The 25251-nt window shown below is 55.0% G+C and overlaps 2 protein-coding genes across 3 annotated transcripts in view; one reads left to right on the plus strand and one right to left on the minus strand.

Moving 5' to 3' along the window:
- GRID2IP (Grid2 interacting protein) overlaps positions 1-16999 on the minus strand; it is a 36425-nt gene extending 19426 nt beyond the window's left edge. Inside the window, exons 1-4 of one of the 2 annotated variants that reach the window (XM_065645102.1) lie at positions 16922-16999; positions 12357-12928; positions 9611-9765; positions 418-672 (exon numbers count right to left, since the gene is read on the minus strand). In XM_065645102.1, the coding sequence (XP_065501174.1) occupies positions 418-672; positions 9611-9765; positions 12357-12920 (974 nt within the window). In that variant the 5' untranslated portion in view covers positions 12921-12928; positions 16922-16999. Of the gene's footprint in view, positions 1-417; positions 673-3556; positions 3592-9610; positions 9766-12356; positions 12929-16921 lie in introns of those variants that run through there. The other variant, XM_065645103.1, reaches the window with a different exon arrangement.
- Positions 17000-17612: 613 nt separating this feature from the next.
- Positions 17613-25203, plus strand: ZDHHC4 (zinc finger DHHC-type palmitoyltransferase 4). The gene is made up of 7 exons (XM_065645116.1): positions 17613-17681; positions 18086-18215; positions 20837-20910; positions 21920-22098; positions 22199-22324; positions 22962-23206; positions 24208-25203. Exons 2-7 carry the CDS (start codon positions 18093-18095, stop codon positions 24490-24492), a joined length of 1032 nt encoding a protein of 343 aa, XP_065501188.1. The 5' UTR covers positions 17613-17681; positions 18086-18092; the 3' UTR covers positions 24493-25203.
- Positions 25204-25251: the final 48 nt, after the last annotated feature.

Here is a 25251-nt window from a genome sequence, read left to right on the forward strand (position 1 = left end):
GTATCCCCTGAGTGCCCAAGCCCCTGAGCGTGTCCTCTTGCTCTGCATTAATTACTGAATTCATAAATCCACCATCCAGTTCTTCAAATACAATGCATTTTTATAGTGGCCTTATATATTACATAGAACAAGAGAGACAATGTGTTTTAGGGGGTAAAGATCTTGTAGGCTGATGAGAGAGAAATTAAATTCAGCTAGGAAATTTTGGATGGAGCGTTTGGAAATCTCCCTGCTGGGAGTCTGATTGGAGTTGTTCCCCGCAGGGAGCTGGGGGAAGGCGACATTGCCAAGATCATTTACAACCAGAAAGCCTGTTGTAGGGACATCCCCTTTCCTAGTGCCTTTCCCTGGCATCGCTCCCCTGTGCCACCACCCACTGGCCACTGTGAACTCCAGGGCATCCAGGAGAGCAGGTACCTGCGGGCAGCCCCCGAGGCCACATTGCTGGTGAGGAGCGAGGTGGTTTTGCGCAGGCTCTTGCTGATCTCCTCGTGGCTGCGGGGCACGGAGCTGGCGCGGGTGGACACCAGCAGCCGCTCCTGGTGGTCCTCGCTCCGGCTGCGCCGCAGGCGGTTGCTGTGCTGCTGGCTCTTGGAGCGGCACAGCTTGCTGATCAGGCTCTGCGACACCACCTCGTCAAACCGCTGCCGGTGCTTCTTGGGGATGAAAATCCTGGGAAAGCGAGACAAGGGAGGGGAGTGAGGAGCGGGGCTGGGGGGGCTGTGGCCCAGAGCTCCGGATCCAGCTGTACCTGGAAAGGAAAGGTCAGAGCAGCCCAAACCCTTCCTGTGCTCTCAGCCTTTCTCGGGGCTGGGGACACCACGGGTGCTGGGGATGCTCTTCACACCTCCTGTCCCATCCCGAGCACGGCTCCATTGGGGTGAGGAGGTCAGACCCCTCCCGCCCCTTGGGAGATACTGGTGCTGTGGGGATGAGGACGGGCATGGGGACATGGCAGGCAAGGGGACATCAGTGGGAACTTGCTCCCTCTCAGGTCACCTCCCCTGTGCCTGGAGGGGCTGCTCTGCCAGCAGCCAAGTGGCTTTTGTGCCCCCCGGGACCCTGGGGGGATGCGCAGCGGGATCCTGGGGGATCGAGGAGGGTCCGTCTGCACCGCTCCCACACCGACCGGGAAATCGCCCTTGTGACACCAGGAAATGCTTTTTCTGTTCCTTTTCCTTCTCCCATCGCAACAGTGGGACACTGACATCCCCCTCACCTGCTCCTGCCCTCCCATTTGCACATTTGGGGGCTTCGAGAGGAGCTGTGATTTCCGAGTGTTTCTATAGCAACTCCTCCCCACACCCGGAAAGGCTGCCTGTGGCAGCTGCTTTTGCTCGTTAGACAATAACATTGTGAGGTTCATTAGTGCTCCTCACCTCGTGGTGCATGTGAATGCGCTCCCTAAATTAACATTACCACGAACCCCAACACTGCCGGCAGACGAGGGGTGTGAGCATCACTTCCAAACTGCCCGGGCACACATTCCCGGGGGGCAACAAACTCAGAACCCGTGTCAGAGAACCCGAAGCGACTTGCTCGGAGGGGCTGTGGCACCAGTGGCGCGGCTGTGACGATGGCAGCTGCTAACGACGCGTGGCCGGCGGGGCTGGGGCTGGCGGGGGCTCCTGCGGGTCTTCCCACGCCTTGGGCAGCTTCACCGAAGGAACCTGAAATCCTGGGTGAAGCCAGAGGAGAGGGAGGGGGAGGCTTCAAACCACAAATCTACTGGGACCGGGACGTCTCTGTTTCCCCCCAACAAAACGCAGAACTCAAAATAAGAGCTGATGCTCACACTGCGTAGGAGCAGGCAGATCGGCAGCCATCCCGAGGCTGACATATGCTCACGCAAAGCATTTAGTGATAATTTAAAACAAGTAACACATTGGTACAAATCACAGTCAATCTGTGATTAAGCAGCAACTGGAAAAGAGTGAAATCATGCTGATAAATAGCTGACCCAGCTGTCAGAGGCTCCTGCGGGAACGTGGGCTGTGACAGCACAGGGAGGACACGGCAGGACCCCCGGGCTGGGCTGCTCGTCCCCTCCCGCCCCGGAGAAATCCAGGTTCCTCGCAGGCAAAACGAGCACACTCCTATTTAAACTGGCCAAATTAAACTGGCCCCGCTCGTTCCAGCAGAGCTGTCCCACTTTGCACTGGCCGCGGCTTCGCCTGCAGGCAAACAAACCTCCAAGTTCTACAGCCAAGTGCGGTGAGCTCCATAACCAGGCACAGGACAGGCTTTAGGGGTTTCACCAGGGACTGACTCAGTGCTACAAGTAAAACGGTGTCTCATTAAGGAGAGGAGCTGAGTGACTACTAAAAATAATCCCATTAAAACATGCAAAATTGTTTCCTCCTGCAGAACCCTACGAGAGCATTTGCCATGTGGCCTCGGGGAGCGTGGGGTAGCCCCGTGCTGCCGTGGGGCTGGTTCCCCCGCGCTCCTCAACACCCTGCGGTTCAGCAGGTACTGACCTCCTAACTGTGTGTGCTCAGACCTCATCCTTAATGACAGCCCCACCAAAGGGAGCACATGGGATGTTGTTCGCGGTGACGCCGCAGCCTGTCCTCTGCTCCAGCACGATGCTGCCCTCACAACACGCTCCAGCACCGGCATCAGCACCGGCACCAGCCCGTTTCTGCAGCATCCTGCCATCCCATGGGATAAACCCGGCTTTGCCCATCAGTGTGGCACCGAGGAGCAGCATCCAGCTGGGATTTCCTCTCCCAGCAAACCCCACCGGGGAGTGGGGAGCACGGATGCGCCCACCCTGTTCAGGACAGACCCCTCCCCGCAGGCTGCCCATGGCAGGGCTGGGGACTGTGCAGCGCCGACCTCGAGCCTTCAGCTTCCTCTTCCTCCTCCCCATGTGCTCCAGGTCAGCCCTGGCACAGCTTGGCTCTGGGGCTCACATCGGATGGGGATGTTCAGCACATCTCGGTCCTTGTCACACTCACTATTTTTACAACTCCCGGGCGGGTCCCTCACAGCTCCGAGCTGTGTCCCACATGTGCAGCCTGCGCGGGCTGAGAGCCGTGTCCCCACCCAGCGCCCACAGAACCACCTTTCACGAGGGCGCACGTCCTGTGGCGGGCACCGAGGTCACCCGGACGCCCCCACCCTGAGCTGGGTGCTGGGACCCGCTGGTGCAGGATGCGGCCCCTCCGGTGGGGCAGCGGCGGGACGATGTGAAAGCAGCCCCAGGTTTGCTGCAAGGGGTCCCTGCTCCGCGCTCCATCGCACCCCCTGCACACCCCAAACCCCCGTCGAGTACCATGGAGACAAAGCAGAGCCAGACATGCTCCTCCCGCCTCTCCCCAGCCCTCCATCCCCAATTTTTCATCTGAGCTTTGCTTGACGCCCCCCACCAGCTCGCAGCTGCCGCGGTGGGCGCAGGCTGGTGGCACGGCCACACCAGTGGAGGGGACAGGGTACCCTCAGCTCAGAGAGGCAGGAGAGACACCGCGGGGAGGTCTGCCGGCGCGCGGGGCGTCCCCAGCACACCCAACGCCATGCACGACGCGCGGCGGCGCGGAGCAGAGACACGTACCGAAAATGCCGGGAGAAGCTCCGGTCCTTTCCCATTTGTCAGGGCGCGGCGGGAACAAAAGGAAGACGCTTCAGATCCTCATGCAGCTGAGGCTCAGCCCCGGCTCACGCCCACGACGCGGCCGGATCCAACAACCAAACCGTGTGCCAGCCGGTGCCCCCCGCCGCTCGGCACCCCCGCCGTGCGCGGGGACCGCGGCCAGATGGGCCGGCAAGATCTACCTGGGCTGAGCCCCTGCCGCCCCTCACCGCCCCGCCGCGCTCCCGGTCCCAGGCGGACGTTTTACCATCCACCCGGTGCCTTTTTTTAATCGATGGGGCTTGGGTGCCCGCGCTGCCCTCCCTGCTCCGCTCTGCCCGGCTCGCAGCACCGGAGCCTCTCGCTTTCCCTAAAAACTGCCGTCGCTGTAATTTCCAGCTGGAACGATCTCGTAACGGAAAGGAGGGCACGGCTCTGCGCCGAACTCCGGGGGGATGCCTCCCTGGTGCTAATTAGTTGACTTCTAAAGTGCTTCTGTTTAAATTGCATGCTGCTGTAATGGGTGAGAAACCTTAAAGGCGAACGGCGGCGGCGGCGGGTGCGCGGCTGCAGGTGGAGCCACCCGGGCTGCACCAGGACCAGGACAGAGTCCTGGGCCCAAACCTGCCCCCGAGCCACAGAGCACCATTTACCCTCAGGGCAGCACAGCAGCGCTTTGCATGAGGGATAGAAGATTTTTTTTAAATCTTCAATTTAAATAACGCCATCTTTAAACACAGCACAGGCGTTTGATGAAGAGGATGTGAAGCTTTCCAGAGCTGCCAACTTCAGGTGCAATCTCCAGGTAGCAAAGGAAGGAAAAATGAAAAATGTGTGGTTTAGCCCCAAAACAATTAGCAAAGACCTGACCTTGAGTCTATCAGTTTGCAGAAAAACACGTCCTGCGGTGGATTAAAACACTGAGCTACACTTGGGTCATGTCTGAACCGTGCTGTGCAACAGCTACCGGTGTGGAAAAGCACTTCTGCCCTGACAGCGGCTGCAATGCTAAAATTCACACAATTTTGGGAGAGAAAACTCTTGTACGGCTTTACCCACCTAACAGGACTTCTGCTCGTGAACCTGGACAGATTTTTGTCAAACCTCATCTACCTGCGTGCGTGGTCAGCAGGATATGATCCTATCATTCCATGATTCTGTGATTTTACGACTCACTCCAGCCTGGCAGTGAGCGCAGACCTGTGATTTTCACAGGGGCTGTTATCCTGTTATCCCCAGTAACGAGAAGCTCCGTAATCACTCATCCGGCTGCAGATGTTTTGCAGATGTTACCGTTGTTACCATTAATAGGATGGAAGGTGTTTTTCCAGCAGGGAGCACAGACACGGTGGGATGCAGTGGCCGCCCATCGGAGCCCGGAGCCCCTCGCAGCCCCTGCCTGGCCACCCCACTCATCCCCGGGGACAGCCCCAAACCCCCAGCCCCCGTGGCAGCTTTTGGGGAGGGTCACGCTCTCACGACACATCCCCGCGGCAGCTCTGGTGATGACTGGACCGTTCTGTGCCGGTGAGAGCCCCCGGAGCGGCTCCGCAGCCCGTGCCCAGCCGGGGTCACCTTCCCCACCCGCAGCCGCGCGCCGGGGCCTCGGTGGCTCTCACCTCTCTCTGTGTTTTCTTTAAGCTACTGGAAAACACTCAGACCAAGGAACTACTTCCCAAAATAAAAGTTGTGACTTCGTGGTGGTTGCAAGCGGGCCAGGCGATATAATCTGCATTACAGCCATAGCAACATTTGCCAAAAGAAATTAATCTGCTAACAGGAGATTTTGCACCGAGGCATTTTGGTCATGACCTATTTGAACTCAGCTGATAAAAAGGGAACTCTGCTCCCAGTTGTTTTCACTGCTGGCACGTTTGTTTGGGTTTTTTTCCTGCTGCCCTAATTCCCTTTTTTTGGGCAGTTGACCATATGTTGGGCTATCAGATTAGGGATTTTTTAAAGCGGAAGCAAACAAGAGCTGCTTTTCCTCCATCACCGTCCTGCCGTCCGCATGGTTTCACCACGGGCAGGACAGTGTCCATCTGCAGCTGCGGGTGCCGCAGCGGGAGCGATGCGGGTGGGGGGCGACCCGTGCTGCAAACCGCATCGGCACCCAGGGCTCGGAGAGCCCCCAGCCTCGCAGGAGCGGGTACGTGGGGGGAGGACAAGCGGGGAAGCAGCACAATCCATAACATACAAATCCTGATGGCTAAAATGAAATTTCTTATCCAGAGACAGTCACAGATGGCTGGAGTATTTTAATACGGGGACATGCCAAGCAATTTTATTGCCATGAAAAACAAGCTGAGACAAATAGATTGTGTCTGAAGCATTATTAAAATGAACTCGGTGGAATTTCTCCTGTAATAAGGGAACCCCTGATGGGCAGCAATTTTATCTTTGTCAGGGATCAAAAGTGTCTGCAATCAGAGTTGATCGCCTGGGGCTGGCCAGCTGCAGGCGTTGCTTTTCCCCCAGGAGCAAAGGGACCGTAACGAAAGCAGCAAAGTCACAAACTACCCCCAACTATTCACCCTGCAGCGGAGTGAAGCAGAACGTGACCTAAGGGAGACCCACAATGACACACAGCAGTCTGAACAGCCCCGGAGCAATCACCTAAGGAATTAATGTGGCTGGATGTGCTCCCGAGCACACGCGCTGCTCAAATCCAGGTTAACGGGATGATGTCCATGTCAGCATCACCGCCCGTGTTTTATGCCCCAGCTTGGGCAGCAGCGCAGGCCAGCGAGGAGGAAGGGCCCCGTGTTTCCATCGCTCCCCAGTTCTACTGCAAACAGATGTTTCAAAGCCAAACGCCGCTGCCGGGAGCCGGTGCAACGCTGGCACGGGCACCGCCGGTGCTGCCGCCGGCGCGGGGGGAACACATGGCGCGAAGGGCAACCGGTCTGCGGTGTTGCGCAAGTGCTAAACATGGGGGAGATCCCCCCCAAACTGCTCATCTCCAGGGGTGACTTTGCCCCCCCAAGTCTGGGGAAGAGCCGGCGGCTGCTGCATCGGCGCTGCAGAGCAGCTGGGGTGCGGAGCTGCACTGCTCCTCTGCCCTGCTTTGAGAACAGCTCCGAAACCAGAGCAGTGCCGAGAGGCCCCTGGGGCCCCCAGCCTGCCCAGAATAACCCGCTCCCCCCACGCTGGTGCGAGACACAGGCAGCCCCTGCACACGCGCTCGGCATGGTCGGGGGAGCAGACGAGTCAAACCCCACGGCTCCCCCGGGACTAGACCCGGGCTCTGGCATTTGCAGGTGATGGAGTAACACAAAGTAAGAGATTTCCCTCTCCCCGGCAGAGCTGTGATGCCCACGATTCCCTGACGAGAGCAACTCCAACGCAATCCAGACACTAAGAGTTAATTAACTTTTAGCACATCTCATTTTTGTGGTGCCGGGGGTTGCTAGATTCCAGAATTAAGCTGCTTTAAACCCATTCCCCTCCCAACCCCCTCGGCTCCCAGGAAAGGTCCCTTCGTTACTCACCCAAGACAGCTCATCTTTCCGCCTCGCCGCTGGATTTCACCATTCTTGAGCAGAACTACAATTGTGCACTTTCCTGCACACACCAGCCATATGGGCAGGGGATGGGAGCAGGGAGGACCTGGCGCAGCACGTGCGTTATCCCTGCTATCCACAACCAAACGGATGAAGGAAATGTCAGCAAATTAAAATCTGCAGGAGCTTAATTCTGGGCAAATGGGATGAAATCCATTTGAGCTAAAAAGAAAAAAAAAAAAAAAAAAGCACCAACGAACGCTGGAAAAAGCCCAGCCTGAGGACAGACGGGAGGAGGAGAGGTGTCTGCAGCCCTGGGTCTATCGGAGTGCTGAGTCGGGGGGTTTTGGGTTACGCGGCACCGCGGCACCTTGCAGGGGGCACGTTAAACCCCTGAGAGGGGACAGGCAGGGGAGGGAGGACAACCAGCAGCAGCAACGGCCCAAAAATAAATCCAGCTGTGCAGAGGGAAGATCCAGTCAGGCCAGCATGGGGGTCAGCAGCAGATGGGGACGTACCGGGGATGTACTGGCCACCCGGCTCTGCATGGCGGGGACCACGAGGTCACCCATGGTAGCTATCACCTTGCACCCCACAGCAGGGCTCGGCCAGGCTGCCGGCGTGGTGAACATTGGGGACCCTTGTCCCCAGCATCGCCCCCGGCATCCCTCCCTCGAGATGTGCGGGTATGCGGGACTGTCCCCGCATCTCGGGTGGAAACAGCCCCCAGGGACACGGGAGCTGGGCACAGCCCCGTGGGGACACCCGAGCTGGCCGGTGGGCACCACGTGTCCCCGAGCCTGTCCTCACACAGCTCCTCATGCCCACAGTGGGGTGGAAACCACCCACATGAACGCGCAGCACCCCTAACTCCAGAGCACCGGGAGCCACTCGTCACCTTTCAGTGAGTTACTAAAAGCGTTAAAAGCTCTTGTTCGGCAGCAAACCCCTGGGGTGGGAGACCCCAGGATAAGCACCTCATATCACACACGGCATCGCACACAGAGCTGCCCCCACCGCCCCAGCACCCCCACAGCTGGGAAACATGGTGTCCAAAGCACCTTTTTAAAATTTTCTTGACTTCATTAAGATTAGACAGGAAATCTTTTCCCTAAGCTAAATATTGCATTTCCATTAAACCAAGATTAGCTGCCTGATTTATGGCACCTCTTGCCCAGCCCTGGGGGCACAGGACCAATTCTGCGGGGGCAGGACAGCCCGGTCATGGGCACCCGGACAAGGTGGCTGCTGTGCAGGTGACAGTGCCCTCGCAGCCCAGCTCTGCAGGGCTCTGTGCCCATCCCTGCTCAGGTACGGGGGAGCCCATGGGGCCCCCGTGCAGCCACAGCAAAACAGGGGGATGTTGAGTGCCAAGGGCCAGGGATGTGCTGCCCCCATCCTCCCCACCGCAGGATCACTGCAGGCACAGCAAGGACCCCGGCACAGGGACGTTGTTATGGTAACCGTAATATCTTGCAATTCCACTGATTAAAGCAGGAATTGGAAAGCCAGGCCCGGAGCAGGGCCAGATGGAGACCTGATTCCCTAATGGCCACCATCTCAGCCTGGCCGTAATCCCCAGCACGTGTCCAGGCACCGGCATCAGCACCGTCCCGCAGTGCCAGCCCGCGCTGCAAGAAGAGCAGCGCACCGGCTGCACCGGCTGCACACCCACGGCACGGCTGCTCTGCCACGGGCTCAAGAGGTGTCGGGGACCCGCAGCCCGACTGGAGCATTGTCAGAGCATCCTGGGAAGGATGGCATGCTGCAGGCAGTGATGCAGCCTGTGACCCCAACAGAGACCCCTGTCCCCTCACCATCCCTGCCACCGGAGCTGCTGGCAGCCCTGGTCGACCCCTCGCTGGCTGCCAGCTCTCGCCATGCAGAGCTCAGTTTCTTTTCCGGCCAGGCTCTCGGAGAATCGCCAGCCATTCTGCAGCTAATCCCATCTCCCTTCAAAATGACAGCCAGAAATGGGAGCCACATAGAATCATCAAATCATTTCAGTTGGAAGAGACCCTCAAGATCGAGTCCAACCGTAACCCAACCCTGGCACCAACCCATGTCCCTGAGAACCTCATCTCCGTCTGTCCAGCCCCTCCAGGGATGGTGACTCCACCACTGCCCTGGGCAGCCTGTTCCAATGCCCGACAGCCCTTTCCGGGAAGAATCTTTTCCTAATACCCAATCTGAACCTTCCCTGGTGCTGCAGGCAGAGGTGCTGGCTCCGTGGGGCCGGTGGCCACCGCTCCTTGCAGGGACAGGGACAGCCGGCGGCTGGTGCAGTGCTGGCTGCTGGGGAGCTGCGTGTCCCCCATCCCACCCCAGGCAGGACAGTCACACAGGCTGCCGGGCACAGGGATGCTGGGCTGAGACCCCACCAAGCTCAGCTTGGCTGCTCCTTGGAAAGGGCTTTGGCATCTTCCCCATGGAACCTCCTGCCCCGCAGCAGCACCGCTCAGCCCTGCACGCTGCTCACCGACAGGCAGGCGGGTGCCTGTGGTTTAATGAGCACGGAGCTGGCACCCTGTACCTGATGTTGTCAATGAGGTGCTGGTGGGACTCCTGGGTGAGGACCATGCAGAGGGCGTAGGCCAAGTACTCCACCTTGCGCTCTGCCGCGTACTGCTTCAGGATGGTGAACACCTTCTCCTTCACCTCGGGCTGGTCACCGAGGATGTCATCCACCTGCAGCGAGGAGCCGGGACAGAGGAGAGAAGGGCCACTGAGTTAACTGTGTGTGTGCAGAAATGTGTCCGTCCCATTGCAGGACCCGGTCAGCCAGTGAGGAGGGAACCCACATGGGAAGGAAAGAGAAATTTCAGTCATCAGCCCATACACGCAGCACTGCTGGGGCTTCGCGCGTGTCCCTGGTGTCGCCATTAGAACCATTGCACTGGCAGCAGTGCTGTGACAGCAAACCCCGAAACTCCGCCGGGTGACAAGTGTCCCTGTAGGAGCTGGCATGGCTGGGGGGAGCCGGTGCATCAGCCTGGTGTCCTTTAGACAACACCGCGATGGGCTTTTGGAGCTGTTTGAGCCCCCAATCACTGCGGGATCTTGCTGGGCAGCTCTGCCTGGCCGTGAGCTCTGGGGGCTGCAGGGAAGCAGCGGGAGGGAGCATGGACGTGAGCCCTGGAAACAACATCTGCAGCCCCCAGCTGTCCTCTCCATCTGTGACAGCCTCGACAGGCAGACTAATTAGCTAATTACCACCCAGCCAATTACCCTGCATGGGACCCTCCTTATTAGCTGCTGCCCAGGCCAGGGGCTGTCCCTTGCCACAGGGCAGTGCTGGGTGGTGGGTGCTGCTGCCTTGCCTGCAGCTGGGCTGGGTGCAGCAAATACACATGGGATGCACAAAACTCCTTGTGACCACCCTGCAGTCCCTGCACATGGTGAGTTTCCCTGCAAGGTGATGGTTTTGTGCTGGCAGCAGTTTCAAGTGCTTCCCTCCAGCTCTGCAAGCACAGGGGGGAGCAGCAGCAGCGAGGGGAGCAGAGCCCCTGGCTCCTGCCCAGGGAAGGGGCAGAGCTGTTTGCTCCAGGTGCTCGTCCCCTTTGGCGGCTCCTGGGGTGGCTTTCGCTGGCACAGAGACCCCTGGCACAACCCCCCAGGTGCTGCTGGTTTGCACAGCTGCCACGCAAGTGCTGCAGGGGCTCCTGGCAGCACCAGCACTTCAAGGTTACCGAATCTGGGGCAGCCCCGGCAGCTGCGTCCCCCAGGCAAACAAGTGTGTTTTCAGTGCCAAGGTCCAGCACGGGAATGACAAAGCACATGGTGTTCCTGCTGGGATGAATCCCAGGATGCTGCTGTGACATTTTTGCCTGGGCTGAGACCGAAGGGCTTGGTGGGTGGGAATGGGGGGGTGCTGGCACCCTTCGTGTCGGTGCGGTCCTCAACAGGTCCCCGAGTGTGCAGGGAACAAGAGGAGATGCTGACCTGGAACCAAGAACCTGAGCACCTCCAGCACTTTTGGGAATGTCCCCAGGCTGCTGTCCCGGCTCCAGCCTTGGCCCTGTGGCCACCAAGTCTGTCTGCCAGGCAAGTGTGATTCAAACAGGGGCTTTGCCAAATAAATGAAGGTGGGAAAAGCTTCTGGATCCCAGGCTTGCAAGTGACCTGCGGGCAGTGGCAGCATGAAACGCCAAACCCCTGGCACCCTCCGACCTTGCCTGGTGACGGGTGGCAGGAGTGTCTGGGTGCTTGCAGTGCTGGCAGGACCGGAGCTGAGCTCCCAGGTAGATGAGGGGGTAAAGCACCCCCCACAAGGCTTTATTTTCTGCATCATGTAAAAAAAAGAAGACACTTAAAATATCTGTGCCACTAACTCCCTTTAGAGAGGCATTTGCCAGCCAGCCTGTGTCCCCAGCCAGCCTGCATCCCCAGCCAGGACCATCACCAGTGGCTGTGCTGGGAAGGGAGGTGGCAGAGGTCCTGAGGGCACTTAGAGCATCACGACCAGCTTGCTTGCTTCAAAAATGCTCTCCTGTGATCATCCAGGAAACGTTCCCATGGTTTAATGGGACTTCACGAGATGGAGGCAGTGCGGAACAACCTCTCATCTTCTTGTTAATCTCCTGTAATCAGTAGGTATCTGTTTTGTGTGCGGTGCTCTGCCTTATGAATCCAAACCTCAGTGTGTATTTGTGAATCTTTAATGTAAAAGCTGACTGAGGGGATTCGGCTGATACCCATGAATCTATTTATGGACATCTTGTTTCTTTATTAGCTCGGGATCAAAAAAACCCCACAAGCCTGGTTATTTTCATAACAGTATTTTAAAGGGCTACTTTGAAATGGAAATTAGAAAGATTAAAAAAACCCAACCATGATCAAATTTATAATTAGCATGAGGTGAGGTGTTTGGTAAACTACCCACTAGGCAGCCTTTAGGAATGCAATGAAGATGTAATCACATCAATGTTTTCCCTTTGCAGAGAAATAAGAGCTCAAATGTCTGTGGGATGACGTGCTCGAACTTGGAAGGGACATCCAGACAAGTGGGAGGGAGGGATCTGCCCCCGTGGGTTTCCACAGGTGCTTGTGGTGCAAAGGAATTAGTACTTCGGCTCATCCCTTGTCTTTGCAGCACCGTCTATCCCAGTAACCATCAGACTCTTCTCCTGGGCACTAAGCCCCCCAGCTGCACCCCAGCCCGCTGACCAAGCCAGGAACATCCCCCCCATCCCAGAGCTCTGCAAACACGGCAATCTGCAACCCGCCGTGTGCAGGGGGTGCCCAGAGCCCCGCACGCTCGCCCCATGCCCCGACCTTACCTTTTTGCTGAATTCCTGCGCTTTCTGCTTCCTCTCCTGCCGCACGGCCTCGGCGCTGGGGAAGGGGTCCCGCGGGCCCACCCCCCGCTGCGGCCGCAGCAGCCCCAGCCGCAGGGACCGCCCGTGGCAGGACCCCCCCAGCACAGCCACCGCCTCCCGCCCCGTCACCGGCGTCCCGTTGACCTCCAGCACCAAATCCCCCGGCTCCATCCCGCAGGCGGCGGCCGGCGAGCCCGGGCTGACACTGGCCACTCGCGGGGGGCTGCCGCCGGCCAGCTGGAAGCCGGAGCATCCCCGGGGAGCAGGGGGGATGTCGAGGTGCCGCAGGCGGGAGACCACCCCGATGCTGGGGGGCACGTTGGTGCAGCGGCGGGCCAGCCCGCGCAGAGCCTCGCAGCCCAGCGCGGTGACCGGCTGCCCCTCGATCTCCAGCACCTCGTCCCCCGGCCGCAGCCCCGCGGCCGCCGCACTGCTGCCCTCCTGCACCCACACGACGTAGCACGGACCCGTCCCGCTTATCTGGAAGCCAAAGGACTCGGGCCAGCCCTGGTTGGTTGTCGGCATGGCTGCAACTGCAAAAGAAGAGGGGAAAAAAGAAGGAATCGTGGTGGGTTTTCCATCCTTCGTGTCAGCTCCTGTAGATGCCACGTGGATCTTATCTGGTGGGGGGGAGTCTCGGTTGTGCTGCACCCCTCCACCATTGGAGAAAATGCCCCAAGAGGGACACTTTTCCTCTATATTTCCCTAAAAAATAGCTTTTATTCCTCTACCAGCAGGCTGCTGGCAGTGCCAGCGCCATTAGCAGTGAGGAAGCTGAGGTGGCCGGAGAGGTCGGGGCTGCAGCCGGTGCCAGGACCGCGGCCTCGCGCAGCTCTGGCCCCTCCTGCCAACCCCCAAGCCCCCTCCTGCCTGCTTAGGCACCTGCTTGTGTTGCTTTGTCTAGAAAAAAGCCAATTTCATTTCCCTGGCATGTCACATTAATGAACAGATCATCGAATGACTTAATGCAGCCTTATTTTAACCGGCTCTTCCCAATACTCAGTATTTTAGCAGCTTGCAAAATGACTGCAGATCCATTCGAATTTGCCAGATGCCCTCAGCTCTCCTGGGAACACTCCTTCTGCCCTCCCTGTCCTGTCCCCTGTATCATCACAGCCTCCTGAAATGCAAAGATGAGGATTTTCACAAGAAGTTGCTTGTGGTTCATTTGAAGGCTCAGGACCAGCTCCACAGCCGCTCAAGGAGAAATCGGGCACATCAGCCCTAAACATCTGCAGAAGTCGTCTTGGCCCAAGGTAAATTGGAGCAGCTGATCCGTGCAGCTCCCTTGGATGCCCTTTCAGCACCACCGATGTGTGTTTGCATTGTCCACTGACACTTGCTAAATCTGCGTGTAGATTTTCTCTTCGTTTAGTCTCAGCTGTCTGTGAAGATGCTTTTTACTCCCCTGTTTATTCCATCTGTGCTACTTAATGCACATTAAGCATCTACAAAAACGAAACGTAGACTATTTTACCTGGGCAAATTACCTTACGGAGACTATGAGGAATCAGAATCACTCAAAAAAACATCCTCACAAACGCACCTTGAGTCAAAATCTTGGTCAAAATTCAGTATCACTGAAAACCTTGTTTAATACCCTATTACAGGCCAGAGAGATGACAAGAACTTTTCTCATGCCCATTTTCAGCAGAGATAACATGGCCCAGCTTGCTCTGAGAGCAGAATCGTGAGGATGGGCTGGGAAAACAGCTGTACCGCAGAAATCTGTCTTAATAACCTGAGCCTGCTCTGCTGCTGCAAACAGCTACCAAGGCTGTATCACAGAGAGCGCTACGAGTGCCACTTTTGTAAGGAAATATTAAAAAGGACCAAACAATGTGCCGTAATGAACACTACAAGTGTAATAATCTTGTCCTCCTTTGTACAGCAGTGCTGATTTTAAATGCCACATTAAAATGAGGGATTATTGTTTTTACTCAAAGAGGAGACAAAGCTGTTGCCCACATTAACAGGTACAGAGGCCAAGGGCCGGAGGGGAAGCGTGAGGGTGAAGCACGGGGCGAGTCTGGCAGCAGTGGGATGGAATCCATGGGCAAGCGAACACCAGAGCATCCCTGGGGCTGCGGCGCTGGGAAGGCTCCAGCAAGAGCCCAGTAAGCACTGGGACGGCCCCAGCACTGCTGAGCTCCGCGGCAAAGCCCGGCCAAGCTGCGGCCAGCGCCTGCGGGAGCTGCATCGCCCCCTTCCACCTCGCGCTCCCAGCTCAAGCACTTACAGAAATCCGCAGCCATCCCGGTGGGCGCTCAGGGAGGCAGGTCTGTCCTGCTACGGGCTCGAAGCCTTCCCGGTTCTCCTCCATCACACCTGGAAGCGTCTCCCACTGCCCCACCGGGCTCTCGGAGGCATCTCCCCAGCTCCCCCGTCCTCACCACAGCCCCCGGGGTGCTGGGGCGGGCGAAACGCTGGCGGTGCCCTGGGCAGGGGGTGGCTGCACTGTCCTGGGTTCTCACTCCAGCCCTGCACCCTTCCAGCTGCTCCAAGTCAGCGCCAGGCACGCAGGAAGGTCTTTCTTGCCTTTTCCTTTCCTAATTAACTTTATTCCCATCGCAGAGGGACGCACGGACAGACTAGCGGCCGCACTCGACCTGGCTGAGTGTGGTGCTGACCTGAGCCTGCAGATCTGGGGGGAATTAGGAGCTGGAAGGAGGTAAAACAGATTAGTGCTGCAGAGGGAAATCCCTTATCACACAGGGAAAGGTGAAGAGACGCTGCTTTGCTCAGCTGGCCTGCTCCCAAACGGCAGCTGGGTGCATGGAGACCTCGCTGGCACCACCGCTGGAGACTTGGGTGAGAAACCAGAAATTTTGGGAGTATGTGTCTGCCAAACAATACAGGGTTTGCTGCAGGGATTTGGGTGCCAGGACCAACTCTGCGGGCACCAGGAGACCTCTGCCCAGCCAGGGGAGGAGGATTCTTGCAGCAGGGGCGGTGGAGGGTGTTTCACAGCAGAGACCCCCACGCTGCCACTGGCTGCTTGTTAAGCTGCTATTTGTGATTTTCTCCTCTGCTTCCTCAGCACTCAGGGATGCCAGGGCTTAGCATGCTAAGAGGTTTTAGGGTATTACACATCCTGCTGCAGCACCACGCAGCGAGCTCGTCCTCCCGCGGCACCGCACAGGCTGAGCCGCTGGCAGCGTTGGGCTGGGGGGGAAACACCCTCCCCGGCAAACCTGGCAGATGTGAGGTGGGATCGGGTGGAGCCTTGGGAAGAAAAGCTACAGGGGGTGCTGTGCCCACCCACGATGCGGTGGAGGGTCCTGTGGAGGGTCTTGCTCTCGCTCATGCCCTTGCTGACCCAGGGTTCGCGTTGTGGGGAGCACACTCTGCCCTCCCGTGCTGACACAGACGTGCATTCCTGCACTACGTCGGGGCATCTTCGCTGCTCACTGCCCAAACAGGCACGCAGAACTGTGATGGATATTCTTCTTTTTTCAGCAAGTTAAGTAAGTGGTTCCTTTCCCTCCATTTTTAAGTGACTCGAGTACTTTAAAACAGCGACAATGAACTTTAATCCCTGCAAGAAATTAGTAGTGGGATTCCAAGCTAATGAAAAGATTGTTTCCTTGCAGATTTCTGCTAGACGGTGATCAGACAAGGCTTGTCACTCATTTGCACAGCACTTGGATTCAATCAGCTTCATTTCTCTCAGACTCAGCCTCCTATTAAAGTATTTGCTGTCTGGTTTGTCCTTGAGCACCCAGGGCCTCCAAGGCCAGCGGGAGCGGATGGAGCTCGGTGCCGGTGCCTGGTTCAACGGCACTCGTTGCAGCTCCTGCCGATACCACCGGCAGCTCCACACCATGCGCAGGGACCGCGGCGCAAACCCTGCCTGTCTGCCCGCGATAAAACAAACTACCTCGCACCCATGGCCACTTCTGTGCTGCCAAACTCACTGGGTTACATCTGATGTCCCAGACAAACCTACAGCTCCACCCGGAGCAGGATAGAAATTGTGCTGTATCAATAGGAAGGGAAAAAATGGCTTTTTTCACAACATGCTTTGGGCTGCGCTCTGGACAGCTGTGCCCCAGCAATATTTTGGCTGCATATCTCCCTCCCAGGTTGAGGTTTGGTGCGCTGTGGGCTGAGAACATGCCAGGAAAAACAAGGTCCCCATCCTGAAACCCAACCTCGTCTCCTGCCGCTGCGTCTCCTGACCACACCAAATACTTTCCTCTTGGTGCCAAAGCACCCCAAGCATCCTGTGGACTTACCTGTGGTGTGTGAGATCCAGCCAGCGGCTGCCGGGGATCCCGAGCTAGCAAAACCATCACTGCAGGTTCAGAGCGTTTGGATCGGTTACCTGGAGGCAGCAACCACCCGAGTTTCTATGGCAAACTCTACCCGGGCGCCGTAACCCAATCAGCCGCTCATTAGCGGCGCTGCGGGGAGCACCGGCCGCGGGGCCGGTTTCAGTTGACACCGTCGCGTATGGAACCACCACGGGACTCGTGTCTCCGGTGGCTCCGGCCCCCCAGCCAGGGCTGAGATCCCAAACTCACCCGGTTCCTACAGCTCGGGGGACACGATGGGCAAGAGGCGGCTCCCTGGGAAAAGGGAACCTAACACCCAGAGCGCCTGCAGAACACAAAGGGATTTGGCTTTAGAGATTTCACCAAAGGCAACAAAGCTGGAGAAATTGTTGCAGATTCCCAAGAACGGCACAAGATGCGCCGCAGCAGCGTTAACAGACCCGCTGGAAACGAGAGAACAGCACGTGAACCGCACTCTGGCGGTACCGACTGCCCGGGACTGCCAGACCTCTCCACACAGCTCTGGGATTTAAAACAATGATTTAACTTTTATTTTTATTGCTTTAACCTTGGTTTTCTGCCGCGGAGGATGGAAGATGGCTGGAACGAACGGCTCCCCAGCAGCCCCAGCTCCCTGAGGAGGCCACGGCTGGTTTCTCGCGGGGTTGGAGCCGCTTCCCGGTGTGTGACCCCCCGGCAGCCCCGGCACCTGCTCCCGGCAGCCGGGGGAAGCGCCCGATCCCCGGGGCCGCTGGGCCCGGGCGGCAGCCGGCGGGAAACGCGCCGTCCTGGGCAACAGCCCCTCGGGCCGTGCTGTGCGGAGCAGACCCGCGGGCGGTGCTCCCGCCGTCCGTGCGGCTGTACCGGGACAGGCCCGCCCGAGGGGCCGCTCCCGCCGCGGCGGCCACTTCCGGGTGGCGCCAGGCGCTTCCGCCGCCGCAGATCGCCGAGCGACCGGGGCAGGGCTGGGGCGGGGCTCGGCGACCGATTAGCTGGCCTCGGGGCGGCGGTGAGCGTGACCCCTGCTGGCGGGGCGGGGGCGGCTCCCGGGCGGCTGAGGGGTCACCCCCCTGCTGCCCCCCCCGTGTCCCTGTCCCCCGGTGTCCCTCGGGCCCGACGGCCCGCAGGCCCCGACTGTTCCCCGGGCCCCCCAGGCTCCTGCTGCCGGAGGGTCGGGCGGCCTCTGGCCCGGCAGCGGCCTGCTCGGGCCGGCCCTGGGTGCGCGGGTTCGCGCCCGGGGTTGTCCCAGCGCGGAGCCCCCTGGCCTGGCGGGCACTCGGCTCCTCCGGCCCTGTCAGGGCGCTGGGCCGTGGAGAAATACACAGAAAATAGAAATAAATCCCGGGGGGCGGGCGGCTGTGCTGGCCGGGCCGGGCGCTGCGGGGGCACTGGCCGGGGGTTCTCCCGTTGCAGGGCGGGGATGGAGTTCCTGACGCTCTTCTCGGTGTACCTGGGCCTGCTTCTCGCCGCTCTCGCTCTGCTCGGCGCCTGCTCGGGGAGGAACGGCCGTGCCCGCGGCCCCGCGGCCAGCGGGGCGGGCCAGGTAAGGGGCGGCGTGTGCGGGGCTCTGCCTGGTGCCCCTGCGCCATTCATGGATATCTCCGCCATAAAAGCTGCTGGTGTATGTGGTTAGAGTGGTAGAATCATTTCAGTTGGAAGAGACCCTCAGGATCATCGAGTCCAACCATAACCTAACTCGAGCACTAACCCACGTCCCTAAGAACCTCTAAACATCTGTCCAACCCCTCCAGGGATGGCGACTCCAGCACTGCCCTGGGCAGCCTGTTCCAATGCCCCACAGCCCTTGGGGGAAGAAATTGTTCCCCAGATCCAACCTCAACCTCCCCTGGTGCAACTTGAGGCCGTTTCCTCCGGTCCTGGCGCTTGTTCCTGGGGAGCAGAGCCCGACCCCCCCTGGCTCCAAGCTCCTTTCAGGCAGGTCAGAGATCAGAAGGTCTCCCCTCAGCTCCTGTTCTCCAGCTGAACCCCCAGCTCCCTCAGCCGCTCCCATCACACTTGTGCTCGAGCCCCTCACCAGCTTCATCGCCCTCCGTCCACGATGACATGGTGTATTCTCTATTTCATCCTATTTTGATACCTCTCAGGTAACCGCTCATTGGGATTAGAAACAGAAATACTCTTCCTTTTGGCAGATGAAATCCTGCACAAGTGGGTGGTAAAAAAAGCATTTGCGTCTCCCAGCTCCTGCTCCTGCCTGTGCTGGTGCAGCTGCAGCCACCACAGGGTCGTGGTGGGGATGGAACTTCTCACGATGCTCAAAGTACATTGTTCAGTGGCACCGTAACACACCAGCTTTGAGAAATTAAATAATAGTGAGGCCCCAAGTGTTTGCAGTTTTGTGGTATTTGCTGCTCTCATGAAGAGGAGAAAGGAGGGGGGAGGTTCGTGGCTGAAAATAGAGAGAGAATTATAACTGGTAGCAAATGTTTTTGGGGAAGCTCTTTAATGTGAGTCTGTAATAATGCTACAGGCAGTTGTTTCCTAAGAAAGAGAGAGGAATGAAGAGCTTTAAAAGAGGATTAAGAGTTGGCATTTTATTGTAAAAACAGGGAATTAATTGAAAAGGCACTAGCTTATTTTTCTGTCTTTTGGGCTATTCTTGAATGAAGAAGTTAAAAAAAAAGTGTAGCATTCTTGGAAGTGAAAGAGTAAGAGAATTACAATTTAAATTGTAAATAATATTTAATGCTGTTTACATGAGTCTAAATGGACTTTGATCTTTATTACTAGTATTGTATTTTCTTTTCATTTTGCTTTATATAGACATGCAGATCACTGCACAGAGAAATTTATTATTTTCCCACATTTCTTAATAGCTGCTTCTATGAAACATGTGTAACAATCAGCGATTAAAATACTGCGGTGATGTAAAGTCACTGTCTGGAGAAGTGCCATTGAAACTATTACACATGAAATAAATATAGATAGTCCTAAATAGTTTCTCTAGGCACTGTATTTTAAATTTGTTTCTGACTGTAACCAATGAAGCATATAAGCTTGGAAGTGTGAAATTGTTTGACTGTGCTCCTGTAAGACCCTTTAAAGTATTTATTGTGAGCAATAGGAAATGATGAATTTGCACAGAGCGCAGCTGCTCCTGGCGCTGCGCAGCTCGGCTGCCGCCCCTGCTCTGGTGTCCGTGCTGCCGGTGGTTTGGTTGTGTTGTGTTCATTGTACAGGTCTCATTCTCTCCTCATTAACATACAGTTAACTTAAACCTGAATTTTGCAGTTGCACGCAGGTTGCTGTTCTGTCTGGTTTTGTGTTCCCTGCTGCAGTGCGCAGCCTCTTTCTAAAAAAACCTGTCACTTGAACTGTTGCTAGGCGGCATACCAGGGAAAAGAAAAATATTTAGCGTCTTCTCGGCTTTACATATGCTTTTTGCCTTCCGGTCTTTCACATCTGAGACAAGAAGCTCTCACTGCATATTTTCTTTCTGTGTCAGCTAGAAATAGGCTCAGCTGCTCGAGTTCTGCTGCGCGGATGGAGCCGCGTGTCACCACAGAGACCTGTCCCCTCCTGACCCGCAGCCTCACGCGGTCCCGCGCTCAGCGGCCACTGCTCAGGGTTCCCGTGACCGGGGACGGGCGGTTTTCGCCTTGCTTGTACCTCGCTGTGTTTGAAAGGGCAGTGGGACAGGCCGGCAGTTGTCAGACCGGCTCATAGCAATAGCTGAAGCAGCTGGATTTTTGGATTTTGGTGGGGTGTGTTTGGTTTTTAGTTGGGTTGTAGGTTTTCTTTTTTTCCTTTTTCTGGAGGATAGCAGGCTTTATCCCTTTGCTTAGCTCTGCTTACATCTGTCAGATGTTCTGATGAAGCATATTGTAGTTCAGGAATTGCTCAGTTCTATCCCCTGCTTAACCAGTTACCCAGTCTATAACCCGATATAAGCTCCTTATAACTTTCACACATTAACCCAGATACTTTTGTTTGTGCCTGTTGGGCTCCCGAGAATGTGGAACCTCACTCCCATTTTGAAAACCTTCTTAGGAGCTCAGGTGCCCCTGAAAACGAGCGTCCGCCCCAGTGACGTGGCTACAGATACAGAACCGAGGGATTAGGGGACTTGTGTTTTCATTTGAACTCTCCCCCAGGCAGAAGCCTTGTGCGGTTCAGCTAACACAGTGTTTTCATTTGCTTCAGGTGTTGTCCCTTGTAATCCCCACATGGCTCCGGAGGGTGACACAGAGGGCACTGCACAGGCTCTTCCACACCAGGTATTGCGCTTTTTTTTATGCTTCTGACATGATTTTTTACTAGCATTTCTGGTTACTATCGGTGACCTCCTGCCACCATCAGAGCTTTCAGTGTTATCCTTAGATATTCTCTCTTGGTGAGGGTGCTTGTCAGGGATTACAGATTCCCTTTAAGGTTTGCCACGCTGTTGTCTTCCTGTTCCTTGCTTATTGTTTAGAAGATGGTACCCTGAAATATTTGAACGTATTGACGAGAAAAAGATAATGTGTCTCAGTAGTTTCCAGTGTGACAGATGTAGGTCGCACTGGTAGGAGATTGTATCCACGAGAGAATTACAGCCGACTCTCTGGCAGCTGCAGATTGAGTTTTGACATTTATTTAGAACTCCTAGTAAAGGTCCAGCAAACGGATGTACAATGCAGAGGCCTGAAGTGAGTGAACGTTGCTCTCCAATGTGTGGCTGATCTGAGGATCTTTGCTGGGCAGCCAAAAACTGTTGCTCAGTGTGACACAGCCCAGACAAACCCGGGCGCCACACAGTTGTGCCGCTGGCCTTGCAGAAGCCACAGTCTGCAGCAGGTTGGAGCTGGTGTTCACCATCGCTGACCTCCTGCCGTGCTTATTTCATTAGCCTGCTTGTATTATTACAGTTGTTTTTAAGATTACCTTTTGCTCGGTTTCCTTTGCTTTCAGAGCAGCACAGCATGTGTCTTCTGGCAGAAGGTTTTGTGGCATATTTTGTCAGCACCAACGGTGCTTTGTACTTGACTCTGCTGTTGGAAAAAAAAATCCAAATGACATGACAATGCTGGAAGTGAATTTAGCTGGCATATTTAAAGGAGTGTATGTGGGAAGAAGGAGAAGCCCTTGAATGGAGAAAACACTATTAATATGCAATCCATGCTGGCCTGAAAACCTAAAAGAGGTGTCTCCTTGCGTTTGGAAAGTCTTTGCTGATGACCTCCGAGTGTACTTGACCTGCTAATCAGGATGCCGAGTATGAAATAGACTGTCCCCTTTCTGTTACAGAAGCCGCTTGTTTGTTGCGCTGCACGTGGCCTTGCAGGCCGCGGTGTTCGCGGAATACACCTGGGAGGTGTTTGTGTACTGCCGGGAGCTGCAGTTCCCGCTCCTGCTGCTCCTCCTGCCCTACGTGCTGCTGGCCGGGAGCGCCGGCGCCTTCCTGCTCTGCTCCCGCACCGACCCGGGTAAGCTCCCGCTGCTTAGGAGCTGCAGCTGCTAGAAAACAGAACCTAAAAAATGTTACAAACACCATTACTTTGACTGTTTTTCTTGTTTATTTCGCAGGTATAATAACAAAATCAAATCATGCATCCTTGGTTAAGATGTATGCGTATGATGGTGTGTTATTCCAGAAAGGCGTCACATGTCCTACATGCAACGTGGAGAAGCCAGCCAGATCAAAACATTGCAGTAAGGATCTCAACTGCCTTGAGAAGCGTAACTTTCCCAAATTAATTCTCCATCAATAACTACAGTTCACACGACATCTGTTCTCCAGCTCGATGCATATGGGACTGTGTTCGTTTTACTGGGGTCCCAGCTCACAGCGGCCCTTGGCCTGTCCATGGAAATGGTTTGCTGCTATTTCTTCTCACAGAAATGACAGTTCCGAGGGCATCATTTGGGGTCAGGAACAGGCAAGCTTTGGAGCATCTCAAAGTTAAATGAAAAATGATCCCCTGTCAAGACCTGAATTCAGGATTTTGGGTTTCTCTTGCAGAAATTTCTGTTATCATCTAAAATAAAGCTGGGAGCTACAAGCTCTACCTATCATATGCTTTGCTAGGCAGTGCTGTTGAAGAAACTAAAGTCTTTGAGCTGCAGCTTGGTGAAGAAGAGGAAATGAGATACATATCTTTGGTTTTTGTATTTTTTTTTTGTGATATGCAATTGAAATTAATGTATTTGCTTAAAAAGCTATGAGCTAAATCATTACCATAATTCCCAGATTTTTTCAGATGAAAAACTATCCCAAACTGTTTAAAAATCAAATTGGTTCATTGAAAACCCAAATAACCGAACTGTCTTGTCCCTCCCTCCTCGCCAGGTGTCTGCAGCGTGTGCGTGCATCGGTTCGATCACCACTGCGTGTGGGTCAACAACTGCGTGGGTGCGCTGAGCACGCGCTATTTCCTGCTGTACCTGTGCGCGCTGGCGGGCGCAGCCGCCACCGTCGCCGCCGTCACGGCCGCGTTCCTCACCCGAGTGGTGCTGCTCTCAGGGGTGATGCGCGGGAGCTACATCGATGAGCAGGGACAGGAGCGCGCTGTGGAGATTCTTTTCCTCGTTCAGGTAAGTTAACGCTCCGGGTTATTTGCTTATAAAAAGGTTTATCTCAGCCTTTGCTTTCAGGGATCTTCTAAGCCCACCTGTTCTCACAGGCAGGGTGTGGACAGACTGCAGGTTTTTTACCAACTTTACACAGCTGATTAAGTTTAGAAAACTGCCGTTGCAGAATATTTAAAAAGATGGGATTTTTCTCACAGTGCTTCATTCCACTCTCCCATCCTTTGGATTTCTGTCTCCAGGCTGCTGCCACTCAGCAGATCTGGTTCATAACGAATGGCTTTACATTCCAGTGACGAGCTGCTGCAGTCAGGTTTGAAAAAAAGGTACCTGGAGATGTTAAAGCAGGACCCTACTACCCTAGAAGTTAAGTACTTGAATATTCATTTTCTCTGAATGCAAAGGGTAACTGTGTCTCTCTAGCACTTGAGTCACTTGCATTTCAATCCCCTCCTCCCTTTCTGTAGCAGAGCAGTGAGGTGATCAGTAGTAAATGCTTTATCTTTTCCTCAGCCGAGACAACAGATGTTTCAGCCTTGGACTTTTTATAAAGGGATCTTGGTCAGGGAATGTTTGTGTTTCAGAAGAACCGTTACCACCCCCCAGGACTGGAATTTAACTCAGAAAAGAGCTGCTGAGCTGTATCATGTCAGCAAAACCTGAAGTTGTACCAGATTGTAGCCTCTTCATTTGGCAGTTTGTTTTCAGATCATCTGCATTAATTATTCTTTTAATTAAAAAAAACAAAACAAAACAAACCACAACAAAAACACAAACAAGCAATACATTCAGAGATAGATGGGTGTAGAAAATGCTCCCACATCCTAGCAAGGCTTGTGAGGAAATCCATTTCTGGAGATCTGCATGTTCCACTCCAAGGGCTGTGCCTGTGGTTCTGGGGCTGCACACTGACGTGTGTTTCAGCTGGCGCGTTGCAGGGGTCACATGCCACTGAGCAATTTAACGCTCCAGCTTTTTAATGAAGTTATTATTCTCTCTCTTTGCAGCACCTTTTCTTGACTTTTCCCAGAATTGTCTTCATGCTGGGGTTTGTTACTCTTCTCACGCTTGTACTGGGTGCGTATTCCTGCTTCAATCTGTACTTGGCCTTCACCAACCAGACCTCCAACGAGTGGTATAAATCCCGGAGATACGGGTGTTCCCACCATCAGGCATTGCAGCCTCATGACAGACAAGTTGGCTATAAAAATATTTATTCTAAAGGAGTCTGGATGAATTTAAAGGAAATCTTTAAGCCACCTACAGTGTTGGAAAGACAGAAGAAAACATGAAGATACTATTCTTTATCTGTGCATTTTAAAACTTTTTGTAAGACTACTTCAGCAGTGGCTTTGGTGCCCCAAACAACTTTTGTAAAAAGATCACTGTATTTCAATTAACTAATTGGAAACTGTGTTTTCATTAAGCCAACCAGTCTTCAGAACATCCAGTTTTTCTGAGTTTATCCGAACACAACTGGTACCAGTTGTGACAGTGGCCCCTGGGTCCTTTCAGACCCCATGGTGGTACTGAGGGAAGCTGGACCAGGGATGGGTTCAGTATGGAACACGTACACAAGGAACTTCTTTATTCTTACTGCTCTCTGTATGCCGCATTATACCACTGTGTAACAGGGAAACTGAGTTCTGTTCACAGCGGGAGCCTCAGCCACGAGACTTGTGTTTGTTTGGGGAAAGATAGCGTGTTTGACTCACCCAATAAGGGTTTCTTAAGCACAAGCCCTGTCCTCCTTCCAGAAATTCTTCTGTTTGGCTGATAATAGAGCAGAAATTGGGAAAATATAGTAAGAACTTTAAATAACTTTATTTTTAAAAATGTATTTATTTACATGCCAAATCTGTACAATAAGCAGTTAAAAATCCATATATAATTAAAAAAAAATCCTATACAGTATGGCTTTACACACCAACAGACCAGCTCTCAGAGTAGCCTGTGTGACATTGCGAGGGTATAGCGATGCATTCTGTCAGAGACCAGGACATAAGGCTACGTGTCCAGGATACAAAATAAAATAAAAAAAAATACTGCAG

The sequence above is a fragment of the Caloenas nicobarica genome, chromosome 14, assembly GCF_036013445.1.
Source record: "Caloenas nicobarica isolate bCalNic1 chromosome 14, bCalNic1.hap1, whole genome shotgun sequence".
NCBI lineage: Eukaryota > Metazoa > Chordata > Aves > Columbiformes > Columbidae > Caloenas > Caloenas nicobarica.